General features: G+C 43.7%; 1 protein-coding gene across 5 annotated transcripts in view; it reads right to left on the bottom strand.

Annotated features, from left to right (window-relative positions):
• Nucleotides 1–25,138, bottom strand: part of TXNL4A (thioredoxin like 4A) — a 28,050-nt gene extending 2,912 nt beyond the window's left edge. Inside the window, exons 1-3 of one of the 5 annotated variants that reach the window (XM_014832206.3) lie at nt 25,036–25,138; nt 16,799–16,968; nt 7,177–7,280 (exon numbers count right to left, since the gene is read on the bottom strand). In XM_014832206.3, the coding sequence (XP_014687692.1) occupies nt 7,177–7,280; nt 16,799–16,951 (257 nt within the window). In that variant the 5' untranslated portion in view covers nt 16,952–16,968; nt 25,036–25,138. Of the gene's footprint in view, nt 1–7,176; nt 7,281–14,939; nt 15,010–15,387; nt 15,527–16,798; nt 16,969–17,208; nt 19,064–24,900 lie in introns of those variants that run through there. The other 4 variants (XM_044744000.2, XM_044744006.2, XM_014832205.3 and 1 more) reach the window with 4 other exon arrangements.
• Between the last annotated feature and the right edge of the window lie 12 nt (nt 25,139–25,150).

Below are 25,150 nucleotides of genomic sequence, written 5' to 3'. Positions count from 1 at the left end.
CGACCCCCATCTAGTGGCGACAGGCTGTAACTGCAACCGAATTCTACCACCATGTGAAAAAACCGCTCCTCTACGATCCAGCAATTTACAAAAGCCCCAGACCAGAAGGAAAACAATAAAAACACAGAATTAAGTCCTGAGGACTTGGAAATAGGTAAACTAAGTGAAAATGAGTTCAGAGCAGCTGTAATAAAAAAAAAACTCAATGAGGTAGAGAGAAAGATAGAGAAACAAGCCAACGAGTTCTGGAGTTACTTCACAAAAGAGATTGAAATTATAAAGAAGAATCAAACAGAATTACTAGAGATGAAAAACACAATGGATCAGATAAAACAGAATACGGATTCCCTGAATGCCTGTGTAGACACCACAGAGGAGCAAATTAGCATAATCAAAGATAGACAGGCTGAACGGCTCCAGACAGAGGAAGAAAGAGAACTAAGAATTAAAAAGAATGAGAAAAATATCAGAGAGATAGCAGATTTAAGGAGGAGAAAGAATTTAATGATCACAGGAATTCCCAAGAATGTGGAAAAGGAAAATGGAGCAGAAAGTGTGCTTAATGAAATTACAGAAGAGAACTTCCCAAATCTACGGATTGAGGGAGAAATGTGTGTGGAGGAAGCTTTCAGATCTCCTAGATTTGTCAATGTACAAAGACCTACTGCAAGGCATACAGTAGTAAAAATGGCAAAAATGAAAGACAAAGAAAGAATACTCAGGGCAGCAAGACAAAAGAAAATAACCTACAAAGGAACTCCTACCAGACTTTCAGCGGATTTCTCTACAGAAACCTTACAAGCTAGGAGAGAATGGAGTGAGATATTCAAAACGTTAAAAGATAAAAATCTTCAGCCAAGAATACTCTATCCAGCAATAATATCCTTCAGATATGAGGTAGAAATTAAATCTTTTCCAGACAAACAAAAGTTAAGGGAATTTGTAACCAAAAGTCCTCCACTATAAGAAATCCTCAAGGAGGCTCTCATACCTGAAAAAAGAAGAAAGGGAGAAAGAGGTCACAAACCACAGAGTAGGGAGACAGATAGATAGAACCAGAATAGGATAGCAAATGTTCAACTATAGCATTAGGATAAAGGTAAGTAAACTACCAAAGCAAAGACAATCTTATCACTCTAACTACAAACTCATAACATGAGTTGGAATAAGAAATGAAAATAATAATTTAGGAGGGGAAGAGCAAAGGGACTAAATCAGTCTAAGCCAAGTAAGTAAGAGATGACCAGAGAATAGACTATATTATACACGAGATTCTAAATACAAACTTCAGGGTAGCCACTAAACTAAAAAACAGAACAGAGCCACAAAACATAAATAAGGAAAAAATCTAAGAAACCCAGCATAAGAAATTGCAGTAGTCAATGGGTAGGCTAAAACACACAGGACGAGAAACAAAGGTAATGCAGGAAAACCACATAACGAGTGACAGATTGACAGCATTAAGTCCACATGCATCAATAATCACCCTCAATGTAAACGGATTGAACTCTCCAATAAAAAGACACAGAGTGGAAAAATGGATTAAAGAACAAGATCTAACAATTTGTTGCCTCCAGGAAACAGACCTCAGGCCCAAGGACAAACACAGGCTCTGAGTGAAGGGGTGGAGGACAATACTTCAAGCTAATAGCAAGCAAAAGAAAGCAGGTGTTGCAATTCTTATATCAGACAAAACAGATTTCAAAATAAGTCAGGTAAAGAACGACACAGAGGGACAATATATAATGATCAAAGGGACACTTCATCAAGAAGAAATAACGCTTATAAATATCTATGCACCCAACACAGGAGCACCAAAGTTCATAAAGCAACTATTAACAGACCTAAAGGAAGATGTTAAAAACAACACAATAATAGTAGGGGACCTCAACACCCCACTCACATCAATGGACAGATCATGTAGACAGAAAATCAACGAGGAAATAATGGAGCTAAATGAAAAACTAAAACAATTGGACTTAACAGACATATATAGATCACTTCATCCTGAAAGAGCAGAATACACGTTCTTCTCAAGTGCGCGTGGAACATTCTCAAGGATAGACCATATGTTGGGAAACAAGGCAAGCCTCTACAAATTTTAAAAAATTGAAATAATAACAAGCATCTTCTCCAATCATAATGCTATAAGGCTAGAAATTAATTACAAGAAAACAGCTGAGAAAGGCACAAAGATGTGGAGACTAAACAATACGCTACTGAACAAGCAATGGATCCTTGAAGAAATTAAAGAAGAAATCAAAAAATACCTGGAAACAAATGAAAATGACAACATGCCATACCAACTCATATGGGATGCAGCAAAAGCTGTATTAAGAGGAAAATTCATCACAATACAGGCACATCTTAACAAACAAGAAAAATCCCAAATCAGCAATTTTAAACTACACCTAACTGAATTAGAGAAAGAAGAACAAACAAAGCCCAAAGTCAGCAGAAGGAGAGAAATAATAAAAAGCAGAGCAGAAATAAATGCTATTGAAACAAAAAAGGCAGTAGAAAGGATCAATGAAACGAAGAACTGGTTCTTTGAGAAGATAAATAAAATTGACAAACCCCTAGCCAGACTTACAAAGAAAAAAAGGGAGAAAGATCAAATAAACAAAATCAGAAATGAAAGAGGAGAAATAACAACAGACTCTGCAGAAATACAACGGATTATAAGAGAATACTACGAAAAACTCTATGCTAACAGAATGGATAACCTAGAGGAAATGGGTAAATTCTTGGACTCCTACAATCTCCCAAAGCTCACTCAAGAAGAAGCAGACAATTTGAACAGACCAATCACAAGGAAAGAGATTGAAACAGCAATCAAACACATCCCAAAGAACAAAACCCCAGGACCAGATGGCTTTCCTGAGGAATTCTACCAAACTTTCAGAGAGGATTTAATACCTATCTTTTTCAAGCTATTCCAAAAAATTAGGGAGGATGGAACACTTCCTAACACATTCTATGAGACCAACAACACGCTGATACCAAAGCCTGACAAGGACACCACGAAAAAAGAGAACTACAGGCCAATATCGCTGATGAACATAGATGCAAAAATTCTAAACAAAATTTTGGCAACTCAAATTCAGCAATTCATCAAAAGGATCATACATCATGATCAGGTGGGGTTCATACCAGGGACACAGGGATGGTTCAACATCTGCAAGTCAATCAATGTGTTACACCACATCAACAAACTGAGGAATAAAAACCACATGATCATCTCAATAGATGCAGAGAAAGCATTTGACAAGATCCAACAGCCATTTATGATAAAAACTCTGAACAAAATGGGCATAGAAGGGAACTACCTCCACATAATAAAGGCCATATATGACAAACCCACAGCCAACATCGTTCTCAATGGGCAAAAACTGAGCGCCATCCCCCTGAAAACAGGAACAAGACAAGGATGCCCTCTATCACCACTCTTATTTAACACAGTACTGGAGGTCCTGGCCAGAGCAATCAGGCAAGAAAAAGGAAAAAAAGGAATCCAAATAGGGAGGGAAGAAGTGAAACTCTTGCTGTTTGCAGATGACATGATCTTATATAGAAAACCCCAAAGAATCCATTGGAAAACTCTTAGAAATAATCAACAACTACAGCAAAGTTGCAGGGTATAAAATCAATTTGCATAAATCAGTAGTATTTCTATATTCTAATAACAAGCTAATAGAAAAAGAACTCAAGAACACAATACCATTCACAATCGCAACAAAAAGAATAAAATACCTTGGGGTAAATTTAACTAAGGAAGTGAAGGACCTATATAATGAAAATTACAAGGCCTTTCTGAGAGAATTGGATGATGACATAAGGAGATGGAAAGACATTCCATGTACATGGATTGGAAGAATAAACATAGTTAAAATGTCCATTCTACCTAAAGCAATCTACAGATTCAACGCTATCCCAATCAGAATCCCAATGACATTCTTTACAGAATTAGAACAAAGAATCCTAAAATTCATATGGGGCATCAAAAGACCCCGAATTGCTAAAGCAATCCTGAGAAAAAAGAACAAAACAGGAGGCATCACAATCCCTGACTTCAAAACATACTACAAAGCTACAGTAATCAAAACAGCATGGTACTGGTACAAAAACAGGTGCACATATCAATGGAACAGAATTGAAAGCCCAGAAATAAAACCACACATCTATGGACAGCTTATCTTTGACAAAGGAGCTGAGGGCATACAATGGAGGAAAGAAAGTCTTTTCAACAAATGGTGCTGGGAAAACTGGAAAGCCACATGTAAAATAATGAAAATTGACCATTCTTTTTCACCATTCACCAAAATAAACTCAAAATGGATCAAAGACCTAAAGGTGAGACCTGAAACCATAAGACTTCTAGAAGAAAACGTAGGCAGTACACTCTTTGACATCAGTATTAAAAGGATCTTTTCGGATACCATGTGTTCTCAGAGAAGAGAAACAATAGAAAGAATAAACAAATGGGACTTCATCAGACTAAAGAGCTTCTTCAAGGCAAATGAAAACAGGAGTGAAACAAAAAAACAACCACTAACTGGGAAAAAATATTTGCAAGTCATATATTGACATATATATCTGACAAAGGCTTAATATCCATAATACATAAAGAACTCTCACAACTTAACAACAAAAATCAAACAACCCGATCAAAAAATGGACTGGAGACATGAACAGACATTTCTGCAAAGAAGATATACGGATGGCCAATAGGCACATGAAAAGATGTTCATCATCGCTGATCATCAGGGAAATGCAAATCAAAACTACACTAAGATATCACCTTACACCCATTGGAATGGCAAAAATATCTAAAACTAATAGTAGTAAATGTTGGAGAGGTTGTGGAGAAAAAGGAACCCTCATACACTGCTGGTGGGAATGCAAACTGGTGCAGCCACTATGGAAAACAGTATGGAGAGTCCTCAAAAAATTAAAAATAGAACTACCATACGACCCAGCTATTCCACTACTGGATATCTATCCAAAGAGCTTGAAGTCAGCAATTCCAAAAGTCCTATGCACCCCACTGTTCATTGCAGCATTATTTACAATAGCCAAGACATGGAAGCAACCTAAGTGCCCATCGACAGATGAATGGATAAAGAAGATGTGGTATATATATATACAATGGAATACTACTCAGCTGTAAAACAGAACAAAATCATTCCATTTGCAATAACATGGATGGAACTTGAGGGAATTATGTTAAGTGAAATAAGCCAGTTAGAGAAGGATAATCTCTGTATGACTCCACTCATATGAGGAATTTAAAAATGTGGACAAAGAGAACAGATTAGTGGCTACCAGGGGAAAGGTGGGATGGGGGGTGGGCACAAAGGGTGAAGCGGTACACCTACAACACGACTGACAAACATTAATGTACAACTGAAATCTCACAAGATTGTAAACTATCATTAACTCAATTTAAAAAAAAACACAAAAAAACAACCTAGGTGCAAACACCTTTCATGAACAAGGCAGGAACACAAGGGTGGAGCCCTCCTAGAGGTGGAGCATCAGGCCAGGAGGGTGAACCTACCTGCATCAGAGCCCCCATCCCCCTCACAGACCAGGGACCTGTTTCGGATGCCTGTCCCACACTGCGTGCTGGGAGAGGTGGGGCCGCAGGTAAGGAGTGGTGTCCAGGAGCTGTGCTTAATGGCTTGTCCTAAGAGGCCTCACTCAAGCAAGTTTGCATATGGGAGGGATGGGAATCTTTGGGAGCCAGAAGGCAGACCATGGGAGGCAAAATCCTAAAATAACTCCATGATTTCCTGCCCTAATCTGTGGGACTGGGCTATGATGAGACATCATGCCTACAACCGGTTACATTATACTGCTGAAGAAACTTTGCAGATGTCCCTAATGTCACCGCCCCACTGCTTTTAAGATAAGGAGACAATCCCAGATTATTTGGGTGAGTCTCATCCAACGACAGGAGCCCTCTAGAAGCAGCACAGGAAGTTGGAGAGATCGTGTGCAAAGGACTCAACTTGCTGTTTCGGGCTTTGAAGATGGAAGGGCCTCTGGGAGCAGAAAGGGCCCAGCAGACAGCCAGCACAGAAATAGCCCTCAGACCCACAGCCACAAGGAACAGGATTCAGCCAACAATCCTTGAGTATGCCAAGTGGGTTCTTCCCTGACCAGCTGCCCAGACAGGAGCCAGCTGGCGACTCTGGCCTCGTGGGACCCTGAGAGAGCCCACTGGCCTTGCCTGGACTCTGACCCACAGGACCTCCAGCTCATAAATGGCGCTGTTTTCAGCCACTGAGTTTGTGCTACCTTGTTACCCAGAATATAAAGCTGGGACACACCCTACACAACCCACCCAGACCTTCCTCACCAACCGAGGAGCTCAGCTTCTGGAGTACGGCCTAACGCTGACACTGCTCTTTACCAACTTCTGTGGTAATGACAAACAGTAAGAAATTTTGACAAGTAAAAATAAGGTCAAATGGTGATTTCTTTCCAAATTAAGTCTCCACAACAGGATTTTTTTTTTACTCATGATGTCACTTAACTTTACTACATAAATACCATCAAACATGTTTGCTGTCTGCACCAGACACTTGTGTCCCTAACCAGCAGCCATTCCCACATTTTCCTCTGATGCAAAGCTGAAAAGTCATGGATACAAATTACTCTGAGGCAATTAGGGAAATTCTATTCCTCATGTCAATAATTGATTGACTAGGGTCCACAACAGAATTCTTTAGCTGATAAAATAATCTTGTATCTATAAGAAAGGTCATTAAGTACAGGTTTTCCTCTTGGGTATCACAGAAGGACACTAAATAAAGTCACTGATGTATTAAAATGGGAGTTATTTTAAAAGACATTTTTATCAACAGATTTATTTAAAAGTACCTTCAATGTCAATAAGAATGTCTTCCACTTAATTACACTTCACCCAGGTTTCTGGACAAAGTTGTTTCAAAGGGTAATTTGTTACTGAGTAAATGCTAGAACTGGAATTGTTACTTAGAAAATTATTTAAAAGCCCACTTTGATTGCCTGGAGGCACAAACTGTGCTGTGATAGGGCTGCAGAACCCACTCCCTCCTAAACAGAAGAATCTGAAGACAGCTCGATCACATCAAACTCCAGACCAACAACATTCAATTCCAGTAACAACTTGAAGACAAGAGAACGTACCTGAAGAAAAACATGACAGTGCACGGATCGTATAGCTCATACATTTTGTTGAAGTCAGGAACTTCTGTAATATCCACAAGATAAATAACTGCAAAATTTTTAACCTAAAAGTAAAGGAGATTAAAAAAAAGCCACCTAAAATAACAAACCAATTTTTTATTTGTAAAAACACATTAAAAAACAAAAACAAGAATATGTGTGTAACACAACAGTTTTCAGACTAACTCTCCAATATTTTTCCCAGTAGAGCTAACACACAGGAAAATAATTCAACACTATCAAGATCCTGAATTTGCCATTTACACCTCACTTGACCATTTTTCAGAAGAGCAGGTTATGAGAACCCTGCAGAAAATGTCTACAGAGATATTCATGCTGATCCACTAATAATCTATATCAACTTTCCCAAATTTGTACTTTTTCCAAATTCTTAATTACATGCATTAAACAATGGCTGTAAAACATGTCTTTAGAAATCAGCCACACATTTGTTTCCCCCACTGATTTAGGTCTGAACACTTGCAAATACTAACAGACTAGTACCCCAAACAATATTGTATACAATGAATTTTCTTTAATTGTTTTAATTACAAGTTTATCAGAGAAGATTTAGAAAACTATAAATAAAATCACCTCCAATTCCAACACCCAGAGTTAACTGCTGAGAATATATTTTTAGTACATTCTTTCTGATTTTTTTGGTGTATATATATATATATATATATATATATGTGTATATATATAAATCTGTTTATACTGTTATGTGTATATATATATGTTGTGTGTGTGTGTGTGTGTATATATATATATATATATATATATAAATCTGTTTATACTGTTACGTGCCGCATAATAACGTTTCAGTCAATGACGGACTGCATACACGATGGTGGTCCCATAAGATCAGTACTGGAGCCTGGGTGGGCTGCAGCCTCACCACCTGGGCTTGTGTAAGTGCACTCAATGATGTTCGAACAACGACAAAGTCACTTCTCAGAATGTATCCATGCCATTAAGCGATGCCTGACTCTACTGTGTTAACAAAATGTGGTCATATAGTGATCATACAACAATATTTTGTATCCTGCTTTAATTATGAGCATTCTCTTCAATTATATGCTTCCCCAAAACACAGTTTTTATGGCAACATAATAGCTCATCAAATGGTTATGCCATGATTTCACGACTCTTCTCTTATTTTCTGATTTTTCATGATTAATTCAGATTTTTCATTAATATCAATTCTTCACCTGTGAACACTCTCACCCTTAATCTGTGTACATACTTCATTATTTCCTAAGGATAAATTCCTAAAACAGAATCTTGGAACAAAGGTCACGTCATTTTACAGGCTCCTTACAAATACTGTCTCCACGCCTTCTAGAAAGCTTATACCAATTTATATGTTATGAGTTGAATTGTGTCCCCCTCCAGAAAAAGACACATTGAAGTCCTAACCCCCAGGACTCAGGATGGGGCCCTATTCGGAAATAGAGTCCTTGCAGATGTAGTTTGTTAAGGGCAGATGACATCACACTGGAGTTGGGTGGGAATCCAATCTGAACAGTGTCCTGCAGGAAATGGCCCCGTGAGGGCCAACAGAGCAGGAGAAGCCACATGAGTGGAGGACTGGAGCGACACATCTTTAGGCCACAGAGCGAGCCCCACAGATTGCCGGCAGCAGCAGAGGCTGGAGGCAGCAAGGAAGTTCTCCCTGCAGGCCTCAGAGGGGCGCGGCCCACGATGCCTCGCCCTCGGACACAGCTCCAGACTGTGCGAGAACGCATTCCTGTCTTTTAATCCCCCTAGTCTGTGGTGCTTTGTTACCACAGCCCCAGAAAACTCATCCAAGATGAACATTTCTTCATATAAACTCAGTCTGAAAACCCGACTGTAATTTACAGATGACATAACATGGTACTGGGATTTGCTTTAAATACTACAGCATCAAAAATGCTTGAGGGGTGAGATGACACAAGACTGACAGAAACTGGTAACTATCGAAACTGAGCGACAGGTAGAGAGGAGTTCACCATACTCTCCTGTCTACTGTTGAGAATATTAAAGAATACTTAATACGGAGATTTAAACCACCACCACCACCACAAAAAGGAAGGAAGGAAAGAAGTGTGCATTTAAGGTGGACTTCTCTTGCCCCACAGCTTTGGACAGGAGGAAACCTTAATCAAAGCCTCGCGCTCGGCTGTGTGTGAGGGCTCTGAGACCACCCCACGCCCCACTGTCTCCAGGCCATTTTTAAAAAGTCTTAATGCAGCGTCTGTGCATGTCCATGTCATGGGAACTCCTCCTGGTCTGATCTCGTGCCTGTGAACACACTTCTGAAACTCTGGTTTCCTGCGGTGCCCACTGTGAAAACGTGTTGGTCAGGTCAACAGAACCAGCTTTACTTTCATGGTAAACTCATACCACTGCATTCTGGTTTTGTCTAAAAGCAAAACAAAAACTGCACCACAGACGTTAAGACCATATGTGGTCACAGGCAGCAGGAAAGCAGGTCATACTTTGACTCATTTTTGTCCCTTCAATTCCTTGCTCAGTGGCAAATGTACAAAATAAATACCAATAATGATTATTATATTAAATAACTTATGGAATCACCATGAGAATATTCAGTTTTTCTAAAAGTCAAATGGACAGAGCTGTTAAGTTTGAACTATAGAAAAAAGTAGAATCAAGTTTTTATCATCTTTTTTCGTGTATGTGAAAAATAACCACTGAAGTTTAACAATCCCGAGACAACTGAATAAATGAAACCTGCTTGAAGATACAGACATCTATCTCCTTGTGCCTTCTGGTGTGTCTCCTTGTGCTGTGTCTGGCCCACAGCAGCTAACTTCTCATCTGAAGCTAATAAGCAAAGGGCCAGGTCAGACTCGCTGACTGCAGGACGTGAACATGCTCCTCTTTCACGGACTGTCTCATGAACATTTGAGAATCCATCTATGCAAGGCACTTCTCACCCATTCCTCCTAATTCTTGCAACACCCCTAACAGAGACACTATTAATATTCTGCGTGTGATGCAAGGAAGGCTCAGAATGTGAAGTGACTCCAAGCCACAAGGGGATGCAAACAGCCAAGCTGAAGATCATCAACTCTGGCTCCTAAGCCCAATCTCTGGATGAGGTTTCCTACTGAAGTCAAGAAGGAACCAGCACACCCATAGCAGACAGGAGGCTGAGGGAGGGTGGGGAGTTCATCAGGCTAAGAGCTGCAGCCTGATGTGTAAGACACAGACACAGGAGAGAACATGCCCAGTGCAGAGAGAGCACGTGGAACGGGGCCCAGAGCGGGGAGAAAGGGAGCCTGCAATGCAGGCAGGGACCCTGTGGGCTCAAGGAGCCTGGGTCAGTTATTTACCCGTAAGTAAGGAGGGCTGAAGAGCTATGGTACATACCGACTTGAGCAAACTAAGCAGCATCTAGAGACAAGTTCCTACAGGTGTGACCAGCAAGGCACTGGGCCAGACACCACTGCCATCCACATCCAACAGGGACCAAGCCAAGGCTCGGATGGCTGGGAGGCCCACTGTAGAGCCGAAGGCAGGAAAGGGATAGCCACAGAGGCACCCCGGGAAAGGCATCCTCAGAAAAGGAGATGAGGGATCCCTCCAGGGAGGGAGCTGGGTCCAGCACCAGAGAGGTCAAGTCCGGTGAGGCCTGAGAGGTGTCTGTGACTCTGGCCACTGGAAGGTCATCAGCAACAGCGCGAGACAGCACAGGGCTGAAGCCACATGGAGCTCTGACCAACAGAAGGCACTGACTACAGACACCTCTTGCAAGCAGCTTGGCTACGGAGAGAGGGAAGCAGCTGCGCAGCTCAGGTGTTGAGGCAGGAGAGGAAACGACGTCTCTCCCAGCCACCCCACTTCCCCCTTTTCCTGGTGAAAGAGGACGAGGCGTCTTCGGAAAGGAGAGAAGTCAGGTGAAGGAACTCGAGCTGAGCACCACATGTTCAAACAGCCTCTGCGGAAAGTACTTCATGGTCACTGCAGCCACTCAGATGACGGGGCCCTGGGTAAAAGCAGCCACCTGCCCCTCTGCACAACTGTCGCCTGGAAAAAGTCACCCTGCTGGTTTTTGGGTTCTGCCCTCATATAAATTTCACAAAGAAGAGACACTTTGTTTCATTACGTATAAAAGACATTATAATTTCAAATGATAGATATTAACATTATAGCACAACCCAAAACACACACACACACCTGCCTCCTGAACCATAAACTCCAGTCCAATGAAAGCCCAAGATGCCTTTCAGACTCAAGAGGATTATTCAGCTGAGTGGTGCTGGCTCCTAGAACCTCCAATCTCCCAGGCTAAAGCAGAAGTTGACATGAGAAACCACATCCTCCTAAAAGGAACTAAAATACATCTCACCTACTTCATACAAGGATATTCAACTATGCCAACTCAATCATGTCATCTGATTTTCACACTATAAATGCTGGTTTTTATAGTGAGACTGTAAAAGAAGGGCCTATTTCTCTTTACCTTCAGTGCTAAGTAAGAAACTGCAGCTTGTTCAGAAGTAAAATAACTAAACGGCAGCACAGACTTCCGCCCTCCGCCTCTACGTAGAACTGCACCACGGCTCTGCAGACAGACGAAGCCGCACAAGGCCTGGAAGCACATCTGTGTCTTCACTGAGGTGTCAGGTGTCCTCAGAGCAGAGAGCACCAAACACACAGATACTAGTAAATATTCATTGAGCGAATGAACGTTAACAATACACTTAAATTTCAAAACTCGAGAGACATATTCTTGTCACTAAACGTGGTTTTGGACAGTACGGGCTGAATCTCATAATCCTGGGTTCTAATCTGTCTCCTTCAGAGGCAGTGACAGGAGGGTCTCAACTGCTGCAGCTGTAACTCTGGCAGGAAGGGGGCGCCCACTGCCTCCGACATCATTCACCCGTCTGCGTGGTGTGCCAGCTGGGCCCAATACAGCACGGCTCAGCCTTCCTCTACTCTGAGCCCTCCCGCCTTCTCCTCTGGAAAAGCTCCTGTCGGTCAGTTTCTCCTAACATGGGCGGCATGGATTCTGTCGTGATGCCTTCCACGTGGTCTCAAGTTTTACTCCTGAACATTTCACATCCATTAATGAATCTGCAGTTAACTAAAATCTCTATTTTTCATATAAAACCGAAATAAGCTAGCTGTCTACTCTCTTCCCTCCATTTTAAAAACCTTCATTTTGAAGATATAAAAATGGAACGGAAAAACCACTGCTTTTATCCAGCCCTGCATTTTTTAAACAAGTTATATAATTCAAACAATGTACCTCAGTCAAATAAGTCAACAGAACACGAGCATTTAAAGTGAAAAGTAAACGTCTCCCCTCACCAGACGCATGTGCTCGCTCGTGAGGAGAGCACAGACATTCTCTCTCCCCCACCAACATCACAACAAATGTGTCCCCGTGTTATTAAATAATGCTCTGACACAACAATTTTCAACGGCCAAACGATACTCCATTAGGTGGAATAGGACATTCCCAGTTTAAAACCCCAGTTTCTCCACTTCCAAGGTTGGACAAATTACGTGGTGGCCTCAGGGAGCTGTCACAAGGACCACAGAAGGGCAGCTCCCGCCTGGCACTGTGCCTGACCCAAGTCCTCGAGAACCAGAGGGGAGGACAGTCACCACCAGGCTCTCCTATCACTGGACACTGTGGTTGTTTCCAATTTTGCTGTAAATCACAAGAAAGGTCTCATGCAGTGTAAAACACTGCCTATCAAAGAGGCATGAGGTACGACCACACTTAAGGCTTTCCACACAATGCCAAGCTGCTTCCCAAAAGACGCTGTCAGCTTTACTGCTCCCCAAACACTGCATGGACTTCCACCACACCCCAACAATTCCATACCTTTTTATCTCGAATATATCTAAAAACAACAGTGCACTGTTCTGTTTTGTTTTTTAAAGACCGGCACCTGAGCTAACAACTGTTGCCAATCTTTTTTTTTTTCCTGCTTTTTTTCCTCCCCAAATCCCCCCAGTACATGGTTGTATATTTTAGTTGTGAGTCCTTCTAGCTGTGGCATGTGGGACGCCACCTCAGCGTGGCCTGATGAGTGGTGCCATGTCTGCGCCCAGGATCCGAACCGGCGAAACTCTGGGCCGCCACAGCAGAGCGCACGAATTTAACCACTTGGCCACAGGGCCAGCCCCGACAGTGTGCTGTTTTAACATGTGTTTCTTAGAAGTGTACTTAACCACTGGAATTTCCTCTTTTTTCAAGTTCTTCTTCCATTTACCCACAGGAGTCTTATCTTTCTAAATGGCACTTTAAACTTATTTGCATAAGTCTACTATTTCTAAAATAATATTTTGCCTGTGTTTGCAGTAATCAACTGGTTGTTGATTACTATTGTTTTAAACGAAGAACCATGTGTACAAACTTCATTTCTCTTATCAAGTTGTTTTTATTACACATATCTTTTTGTTCACCTACCACAGTAAACACCCACCCAACCCTGCTGCCTCATGTTTTATAGGCACACTTTCTTTTTCTTCAGTAAGCTGGTGATTCAGCTGCTGAGCAGTCCTCCTGCACGCCACTAAATCCATCTCCAAGTTAAAGTACCTCATGCAAATCACTGAGACTGAAGGCCGGGATGCCCACTGCCACTCTACCCTTTTGTGTAGAGCTCCTCCACTAGCTAAGAATCCACCTAAAATTCCAGAAAAAAATGTTCTGGACCGTCAGTTGGCACAATGTAGTTTTGAAGTGTCAATTTTCACATTTTTGGGTAATTCATTTCAAAGCCACCAAAAAACTGCCTGATAACTGTATTTTCTAAAACTACTATTTTCCCTGATCAGCTCTACTCAAAATAACTCTTGCAAATTCTGTGATGAGAGAGAGAAGGATAATAATAGTGGCTAATGACTACTGCACATACCACTTGCTGTTCAGTATGTGGACAAGAAATGTTCCAGAAGCGTTTTATATTAACAATCCTCACAACCACTCCATGAGTCAGGCACTGTTACCTCTGTCTATAGGTGAGTAAAACGAGGCACAGAGACAAGTTATTGAAGATCACAGGCCGTGAGTGGCAGACTCTAGCTTGGTCTGTATCCCTAACCTGTGCTCATACTGCCACTCACAGCTTGCAGCTAGCTACAAGGCTGTTATATCCAGAGACACAAATTCACGGTGAATGCAAAAAAATACACGTGTCTGTTGGTTCCTATGAGATTCCTCATTTGACCAAGCATCAAGTTCCACTGGCTCAACTTACTTTACATGATGCTTAAACATAATCCCCTAAAATCATTTCTAAAAAGTTCCATAAATATATTTGCCTCATACACAATTTTATTAGAACATACAATCGTGAGGCAATATCACTGAGTTTTTCATATTTTAAACTCTATTTGTACAGGCTTACACAATTAAATGTCCCATTTATTCTTACCTATCATGGGATTTAGATAAGAGCAGCTGTGACAAACTGTGTTCCTACAAAATGGGAAGATGGCTCAAGCTACTTGAAATAGTCTCTCTTTGAAGCTGTGCATAAAATCAGCTGCTAAACAGGAAACTTTGTTCTTACCACTCTACCAAACTCCAGACATCTGTAAAATCTTTAAACATATCTCTGTGTTTTCAATACAGCTCAAAACTAAGCCAGCATGAGGTGGGGATGGCACTGTCCAAGCATCAAGTCAACACACCACATTCCAGGAGCAATAGTATAACCAAGTCCAGCCTCAACAGTGGAAATTTTACTCACTTTAAAACAGCGGGAATATCCAAACAGGGCTCGTAACAAGATGAGGAAGATCCCCCATTATCTGCCATTTCTGCAGAGGGAGATTTTTAAATAGAGAGTTAAATTGCTCTTTATACTAAAACCTTAAATTTTAAAAATTCCTGTTGAGCTTCCCCAGAATTATAAATTCATATTTTCCCCTTATACTAAGAAGAAAATAAAATATCAATAGTCTTAAAATGCATTTCAAGTTTGCATTTTGATAACTATAATACAGCATTAAAACTTTATTAAGAGAGAAATCCAAATTTTTGGACAAAGAAAAAAGAGTAACTTAAAAAATACTCAAAGTGAGCCCAATTAAACTGTTCTTATCAACAGGTTCAATACCAAAGAGCACTGAAGACTGGTCTATACATAAAAGGATCAGAAAAGGACTCTGTTTTTGTAAAAGTTCCTAAAAACTTACGGTAATACACAAACTCTGTCTCCTAGCTAAGAGCATCGTGCTGAGTTTTGCTCAGACATGAAGAGCCAAATGACCCTCACATCTCTAGCATCCTAGCCGTGCGCTGAGGCCAGCAGGATCTGGACATGACTTGGTGTTTACGCCGCCACCTGCAAGGCAGAATCCAGAACACACACCCAAGTTATTTCAAAGTCAACACAGCAACAATTTGCTTCTCGGAAAAGTGCTCTTAGTCGCTTCTCCACAGACTTCAGTGGCACCTGCCCTTGACCACCACACCTAAGCAATGCACACACGAGTCCCTGGCACCAGCTCACCCATGACCTCCGACCCCACTGGGAGGACCCCACTGTGAGAGAACTGCTGCTCCCTGGAGCTCCCCAGGCACCTGTGCAAGCTCCTCAAGGTGAGGTGTCCAAAAGGAAGAGGAAGGGAAGTGGCTCTGACCTCGACCTCTGTGCAGGGGCCTCCAAAAGTCACATGAGAATCCCCAGGGGTGCTTCTTAAAAACACCATTTCTGGACCTCAGCCCAAATGTAGAGAATCAGAATCTGAGATGCCCTTGAGAAGCATTCCAAGTGACACTTACGGCAAATGACATATAAGGACAGTCCCTAATGCTTGCAATGCCACCACCCCTGTCTCACTCCGCCTCTCCTACCAAACAAGAGACAGTAAAAATTAGCCATGCTTGCCCTCTCCTAAATACAAAATACATCCTTACATCCGTTACTATTTACTCCAAGGAGTTAACCCAGCCTGTATCAGCATCTCCTATTCCTGTAAAGGAAACATGGCTTCAATGTTTCCATTAGTTTTACTCTTCATTAAAATGAATAACTGCTCAAATTATCAATGGAATATTCATAAGTTACATATTTTACTAACACTCTAATATATTTGCCTTTTGCCCTATTGCTACAACTGCAAAACCTCAAATCGAAGTTATCTTAAGTCACCATGAGGAAGTTAATTACAGAAAAGAATTAAGCCCCCAGTCATATAAGAGTGCCCTGCAGCTGCACTTTCACTGTGAGCAAACAAATGTCACAGACAACCCAGTGTGCTAATATCAAAAACTAGGATAAACCAGCTCTCACCAGCTCTAACTAGCTCTAACCAAGTACAACTCTGTGTCCTTCTGATGCTTCCTACACCTGAATCACTCTAAGCTACAAACCAAGTGACTTAGAAAGAGCACGGTGGGGTAAAGGAAAAAAACACCAAAATAAAAAGGACAGAATATACTTTGCCATCAACATAAACGTTGTTTTATAAATAAAACAAATGAACGTAGTACCAAAAAAAGGACAATTCTTTTAAACTAACGTTAGAAAGTAAGGCATCGACAAAGAAATTAAACACGCCCAAACGACCCGGCTGACAACGGAGAGTAGCGGGGCTGCGTTACCTTCTCGGCGATGCTGTAGAGAACCTCGTCCATCTTCATACAGGTGGGGTCCCAGTCGTGTCCGAACCGAATGACGACCACTCGGTCCTCCTCCGAGAGGATGGCCTGATCCACCTGCCAGCCGTTGTGCAAGTGCGGGAGCATGTACGACATCCTGAGCGCGACGGCACCTGCGAGGGAGGACTTGCACGTCGCAGCCCTGGCGCCGTCACGGACACCTCGCCGGGGGCTCGCCCGCCACAGGGGCGGCCCCACGCCCCACGCCCGCCCGCGGGCCCAGCTCGGCGCCACCCCACAGGAACCCACGGCCGGCCCGCAGCCCCGCCCTCTCAGCCGCGGCCCACGGGCCCGCACCCCCGCCCTCTGACCCCCGCCCCCTCCCTCCCAGCTCCCCGCCCGCACGCACGCACCTCAGCCAGCACACCGGTCTCCGGAACGGCGGTCCTGCCGGCGTGGGTGTGCGTGTGTGCGCATGCGTGCGCGCCGACGTTACGTGCGCGCGCGCGCATCCGCAGTCGGAACGTGCACTCTGCCCGCCCCGCCACGGGCAGCTGGTCTCCGGGTGGGCTGCGGGGCACCGTGGGAGGGTGACACAGCGGTCGGGAGGGCCGGGCTCTACCGGGCCTGCTGTCTCGTCAGTCAGGGCGGCAGAGAGACCGAGCTGCCCGCGGCGCCACCGTGACCCCGGGATGTGGACAGAGAGGATCACCGTGACCCCAGGCGGGGGCTTGACCCGAGGACCACTGTGACCCCGGGGGACTGGACCCGAGAAGACACCGTGACCACGAGGGGTTGGGGGCGGTGGACCGAGGACCACGTGTTGGGGGGGGGCTGGACCGAGAGGAAGGGCTTGTCCCGTGCACTCCCAGAGTCCCTAAAATTAATCACTTTGGCAGTCATGCTTTCCAGATATAAACACAGTTGCTTTCCTTGTCAAAAGCAGTTTTTAACAGAAGAGTACTCCAAGCTAAGGCATTAGACTCAAATGCCCCCAAATAATTTGCTGAAACTAGTATTTTTAAACATTTTCATCGTGGTCCCATTTAACCATATTTAAGCATAGAGTTCAGTGGTACTAAGTGCATTCTCATCATTGTGCAACCATCACTGCTACCCTCTCCAGATACCTCTTTTTGTTAAAAAGCTTTGTTGAGATATCATTTACATGCTATAAGATTCACCCATTTAAGGTAGTTTTTCACAGAGTTGTGGAATCAACACTACACTCTAACTTTAGAAAATTTTCATCACCCCCAAAAATCCTGTACACATTAGCAGTTATTCCCATTTCCCTCTCACCCCTTCAGCCTCTGGCAATGCCTAATCTATTTTCTGTCCCTGTAGATTTGCCTATTCTAGACGTTTCATATAAATGGAAACATAATATGTAGTCTTTTACAGCTGATTTTTATTTAACGTAATGTTCTCAAGGTTCATGCATATTGTAGCAGGCATCAGTATTTAGTTCCTCTTTATTGCTGATTAATAGTCCGCTGTATGGATATACTGCATTTTATTTATCCACCAGTTGACATTTGGACTGTTTCCACTTTTTGGCTATTAGGAATAATGCTGCTATGAACATTTGTGTACAAGTTTCTGTATGGATTTAAGTTTTCATTTCTCTTGGTATATATGAGTGGAATGGCTGGATCATATGGTAACTGTGTTTAACATTTTGAGGAATTGCCAAACTGCTTTCAAAAGTGTCTGGACCATTTTATATTCCCAATAGCAATATATGAGGGGTTTGATTTCTCTACATCTTTGCCTATATTTGTTATTTGTGTATCTTTTATTATGGCATCCGGGTAGGTGTGAAGTGATGTCTTATTGAGCTTTTGACTTGCATTTCCCTAATGGTTAGTGATATACAGCATCTTTTTCATGTACTTATTGGGCATTTGGAGAAATACCTGTTCATATCCTTTTCCCATTTAAAAAAGCGGATTAGTTATCTTTTTATTATTGGGTTGTAAGAGTTCTTTATATATTCTAAATAGAAATTCCTCATCGGATACATGATTTGAAAATATTTCCTCCCATTCTGTGGATTGACTTTTCACTTTTTATTGGTAGCATTTGCAGCACAAAAAGTCTTAAATTTGATCAAGTCCAATTTATCTATTTTCCCTTTTGTTGCTTATGCTTTTGGTGTCATATCTAAGAAACTATTGCCTAACTCAAGGTCATGAATACTTACTCCTGTTTGAATAGTTTTATAATTTTAACTCTTACATTTAGGTCTGTGATCATTTTGAGTTAATTTTTTTTTTTTTTAAAGATTGGCACCTGAGCTAACAACTGTTGCCAATCTTTTTTTTTTTTTTCTGCTTTATCTCCCCAAACCCCTCCCTGCCGTACATAGTTGTATATCTTAGTTGCAGGTCCTAGTTGTGGTATGTGGGATGCCGCCTCAGCATGGCCTGATGAGTGGTGCCATGTCCATGCCCAGGATCCGAACTGGCAAAATCCTGGGCCGCCGAAGCGGAGCGCACAAACTTAACCACTCGGCCATGGGGCTGGCCCCAGAGTTAATTTTTGTATATGGTGTTAGGTAGGTGTCTAAGTTCATTCTTTTGCATGTGGATATCCAGTGGTCCCAGCATCATTTGTTGGAAAGGTGATTCCTTCCCCATCAAATTGCCTTGGCACTCTTGTAGAAAGTCAGTTGACTTTAAACTCTGTATTCCTATAGTCGCAATTCTAGCCCACTGGTCTGCATGTCCAGCCTTATGTCAGTACCACACTATCTCGATTAGTGTACCTTTGTGGTAAGTCTTAAAATCAGGAAGCGTGAGTCTTCTTTGTTCCTTTTCAAAATTGGTTTGGCTATTCTGGGTCCCTTGCATTTCCACATGAACTTTAGGGTTAGCTTGTCAATTTCTGCAAAAAGGCAGCTGGGATTTTTATAGGGATTGTGTTGAACTGTAGACCGACTTAGAGGCACTGCCATCTTAACAATATGAAGTCTTCCAGTCCATGGATATGGGATGTCTCTCCATTTATTTCGATTTTCTTTACTTTCTAGGACTTTAACATTTCCCAGTGTTCACATCTTGCCTTTTTTTTGCTGAGGAAGATTTGCCCTAACATCTGTCGCCAATCTGCCTCTTTTTTTTGCACGTGGGACACCTCCACAGGCTGGTTGGTGAGTGGAGTAGGTCCACACCTGGGATCCGAACCCAGGAACCCAGGCTGCTGAAGCCCAGCACACGGAACTTTAACCAGTCAGCCATGGGGCTGGGCCCTTGCAGGGTTTTTTTGTTAAATTTATTCCTAAGTATTTTATTCCTTCTGATGCTATTTAAATGGGATTATTTTAAATATATTCAGATTATTCATAACTAGTGTATAGAAATACAATTGATTTTTGTATACTGATTTTGCATTCGTCAAACTTGCTGAACTCTTTACTACTTGGAATAGTAATAATTAGGGGGCCGGCCCTGTGGTCAAGTGGTTGGGTTTGTGTGCTCTGCTTCAGTGGCCCAGGGTTCACCGGTTTGGAACCTGGCTGTGGACCTGCACCCTACTCATCAGGCCATGCTGTGGCAGCATCCCACATAGAGAACTAGAATGACCTACAACTGGGATATACAACTATGTACTGGGACTTTGGGGAGAAAAAAAAGAGCAAGTCTGGCAACAGATGTTAGCTCAGGGCCAATCCTCCTCACCAAGAAAAGAAAAAGAAAAAAAAATAGTAATAATTAGTGGATTTAGTGGATTCCTTAGGATTTTCTATATACAAGATCATGTCATGTGGAAATAGAGACAGTTTTACTTCTTACTTTCCAATCTGGATGTTTTTTGTTTTTTCTTGCCTGACTGCTCTGACTAAAAAAACATCCAGTACCGTAATGCTCCTTTATCCTCAGGGGATATGTTCCAAGACCCCCAGTAGGTGCCTGAAACCACGGACAGTATCGAACCCTTTACATACTGTGGTCTTTCCTGTACATACATACTTAAAATAAAGTTTAATTTATAAACTAGGCACAGTAAGAGATTAACAACTAATAAAACAATTATAACAACACATTGTAATAAAGTTACTGTAGAGCTTAGCAACCTCAGCATATGATTTTTTATCTTTCATTAAGTCAAGAACTTTCACCTTTTCACTTAAAGGAAGCACTTCATGGCTTCATTTTGGCATATCGGAATTTCCAGCACCACTGTTCTTGCACTTTGGGGCCATCATTAAGAAAAATAAGGGTGACTTCAATATAAGCACTGCAATATTCCACAGGTGATCTGATAACCGGAGGGCTACTAAGTGACTCATGAGTAGTGTAGACAGCATGGATCTGCTAGACAAAGGGATGATTCACATCCCAGACAGGATGGAACAGGATGGTGCAAGATTTTATCATGCTACTCAGAATGGCGTGCAATTTAAAACTTATAAGTTGTTTATTTCTGGAATTTTCCATGTAACATTTTTTGACTGTGCTTGACCACAGGTAATTACAACTGCAGAAGGCAAAACCGTGGATAAAGGGGAAGTACTGTACAATGTTGAATGGAAGTAGCAAGAGCAGACATCTTGTCTTCTTCCTGATCTTAGGGGAAAGCACTCAGACTTTGACTGTTAAGTATAATGTTTGCTGTGAGCTTTTCACAAATGCCCTCTATGAGGTTGAGGAAATTTTCTTCTGTTCCTAGTTTATCATGAAACGGTGTTGGGTTTTGTCAAATGCTTTTTCTACTTCTATGGAGATGATCATGTGGGGTTTTTTTCTATTCCCTTAATATGGTGTGCTACATTGGTTTTTGTATGATAAACCAACCTTGCATTCCTAGGATAAATGCTACCTGGTGTTGGAAATTTTTTAAATATGCTGGATTTGGTGTGCTAGTATTTTATTGAAGATTATATATTATTCATAGGAGATATTGTTCTGCAGTTTTCTTGTGGTATCTTTGATTTGGGTAATAATGGCCTCATAAAATGAACTGAAAAGCTGCCAAAATAGCCAAAGAAAACTGATTATTTGGCCAAGCTCCTCATCCCTCCTTCCATTCCCTCAAAAAGTATCTGATCATCCAGAAAAAGGATGGACTAATTCATCTCTGGGTGAATCAAACTGCTTGAATTACATTTTTTCTTTAGAAACGGAATTCTTCATTTAAAAATATGACTAAACATCAGCATTAAATAACACAGTCTAGAAGTCTCAAGTAAGAGCAAGCCAGATGTTTGGTGGGAGGTGTCCCTGTGTGGCCTGACTGGGAGAAGACACACATGTCCACACAGAGTGCCCATTCCTTCAGAGCAATGTGCTTGAGTTAAGTGAAGGAAGAAAGCAACTTGTCTAAACTAACTGTTACTAATGAAAAACAGAGAGCCTTATAACTCTTCCTGAGGAATCTGCATTTTTAACAGAAGAAATGTTTTAAGTCAAATGTAAGACAATGTTAAAGTGAGACTTTCCTTTCTTCAACTTCAGCAGAGACTCCAAGTTGAAAATAAATTATTTAAAATGCCTACATGTTCCAAAGAAAGAAGACAGACCAGCTTTCTCCAGATTTTGCAGAGAAAAGAATAGTTTACGCTCTCTGTCTACCACTCTTGAGGATATCAAAAGGAGGTGAGAAAATACTTTGGGGAAAAATTGTGATATCCTTTCTTTGGAGGAAGTTGTAGAGTGATACATACTCCCATTCTCATTCTCATTCTCTTCCCTTTGGGGAAGAAAGGGGGTGCTTCCATACCACCTCAAGCCAAGCAAAGGAGTTCCAAAAGAACCCCTCACTTTGGGTGGGGTATGGTCAGGAGGGAAAGACCCTGTCACCCACAACTGTATGTTGCTTAGCTGTAGAAATCCCTATGTCCAGACCTGCTAAAGGGACCAGAGTTGAGTTCTTGGGAGAAACCCTCAAATGTACAGAGTATGTTCATTCTGGAAGTGGCCAATGCTCAACCTTACTTACACTAAGAGAAATGCAAATATCCAACTGTAGAAAATGGATAAGCTGAGGCGCACTTATTAACACTATATAGCTGTTGAGACGAATGCCTATGCCTCCATGTATAAACAGGGATGAGCCTCACATTCTGGAAAGCTTAGAAAAACGCAGGTCATCAAAGACTATACAAGGTCTAACTCCATTGACATAACATTCAAAAATATGCCAAACCAAACAATATTTAGGCAAATTTTCTTCTATGTATCTCATAAAATTCAAGATAGGGCTTACCTTTGGAGCAGCAGGCAGTGGCACAGGGAACTTCAAAAGTAATGGTAATGTTATATTTCTTAAGCGTGGTGGTGTATAACAGGAGCTCATTTTATTGCTATTTTTGTAACTTACATGTTACAAATATTCTTTCGTGTGCAATTAATAAAAAACTTAAAGCCAGTTTTATCAAATTCTTATTTTTTCAATATATTGACTTCCAACTGAACACAGCAGGGAATCTGGTGATCTGTCGATTCTTCTTGCTGGACTGAATTCAGTAGAGCCCTCTGGGGAGGTAGCTGGACAGTAATAAAACTTCCAATCATCTTTTGTGACTACTGGGGATACTCTCTTTTAGCAAAGCAACGCTTGCTCAAGAGGTTTTCTATGATCTTGAGATAGAAGTGGTAAAGCTCTATGTCCTCTTCCAGACACTTTCCAGACAGTTGTTTTGGGACGCTCTCCTCCCGTTGTTTGCATTTCTTTCATTCTTCACTCAACAGATACATACCGAGCACGTGTATGTGCCGGACGGATATCAAGTGCTGGAGATGGGGCAATAAACGAGACCAAGTCCCTGCCCCACGGCGTATGGTCTAGCACAAGGCCTGACATTCCTCAGAAAATCGAGCACGACGTGGACTCTTGACGAAGCCCTAGGGACTGCGGGGGAGTTCAGGGGACACACACAGTCCGAGGAGCTCAGGAAAGGCTTCCCTGAGGCGTGATACCTGCGTGGGGCCCCGCAGGATGAATGAGAACGGGGGAGGGCTGGGGGCACCTGGCGGAAAGGCGCAGCTGCAAGGACGGGAGCGCACGGGGTCTGCAGGGCAGGCCAGGTAAGGGCTCCGAGGCTACGCTCCGGATTGTGGGCTCCGCAGGACGAGCAGGGCTGCTGCCAGGGGCGGGAAGCGCGGGCCGGCAGGGCGGGCGGTGTAGTGCTGTCGCCCAGGCTGCCACGTGCGGGGGACGGACCGCGGAAGCAGTGGAGCAGCGCCAGGAGGCCGCGGCGCGGGCGAGGAGGGACCCCGGGGAACACTGCGCTCAAGAGGGACTTCACGTGGCCGGCGACCTGTCCTTCCTAGTACCCCTGGGCCTATTAGAAACAGTCATTCCCAAGATAAGTGTTCATGTTTAACTTAGAAGGAAGTACAGGCAGCAACAGGACAGCTGACAAGCGCCTGCGCTCGTGACTCTGACCGAGAACTGTGGAAACGAGACGGCGAGCGACCCGCGGAGGCTCAGCAAGGCCGGGCAGCGCCGAGCCCGCCGGCCGCTCTCCCAGGAGGAAGGCGCCCCCGAGGGGCGGGGGGCCGGCTCCGCCCCAGGCCCCGCCCACCACCGCCAGGGGGGCGGGGCCAAGCCACACCCACGACGGTCTCCAGGCCCCGCCCACCGCCGCCCCGGACCCCCCCCCCCAAGCCACACCCCCGACGGTCTCCAAGCTCCGCCCACCGCCGCCCCGGGTCCTCCAAGCCACACCCTCGACGGTCTCCACAGCTCCGCCCACCGCCGCCCCGGGCCCTCCAAGCCACACCCCCGACGGTCTCCACAGCTCCGCCCACCGCCGCCCCGGGCCCTCCAAGCCACACCCTCGACGGTCTCCATGGCCCCGCTTACCGCCGCCCCGGACCCTCCAAGCCACACCCCCGACGGTCTCCACAGCTCCGCCCACGGCCGCCCCGGGCCCTCCAAGCCACACCCTCGACGGTCTCCATGGCCCCGCCTACCGCCGCCCCGGACCCTCCAAGCCACACCCCCGACGGTCTCCACGGCTCCGCCCACGGCCGCCCCGGGCCCTCCAAGCCACACCCTCGACGGTCTCCATGGCCCCGCCCACCGCCGCCCCGGGCCCTCCAAGCCACACCCTCGACGGTCTCCAGGGCCACGCCCACCGCCGCCCCGGTACAGACCCGCAATCTTCCCCGCCGCACAGGCCTCACACACCGACGACCCCACTGCGGCCCAGGGGCTTCCTGAATGTTCCGAAGTGGGGTGCACCTCTGACTGCCTCACCGCCCTGTGTCGCCGCCACCACCGCAACCAACCTCTTCCAGGCCGCCACACGCAAGCGCACTCCCGCCGCGACTTCCGCTGTCTGCGTCGGCCACCAAGGCGCTAACGTGGGGGGCGTGAGCGGGTCCATGTGGCACGGGAGAGGGC

This window comes from Equus asinus, chromosome 7, assembly GCF_041296235.1.
Source record: "Equus asinus isolate D_3611 breed Donkey chromosome 7, EquAss-T2T_v2, whole genome shotgun sequence".
Lineage (NCBI taxonomy): Eukaryota > Metazoa > Chordata > Mammalia > Perissodactyla > Equidae > Equus > Equus asinus.
Note: the sequence above shows the minus strand (reverse complement) of the source record. Positions and strands in the feature narration are given on the sequence as shown.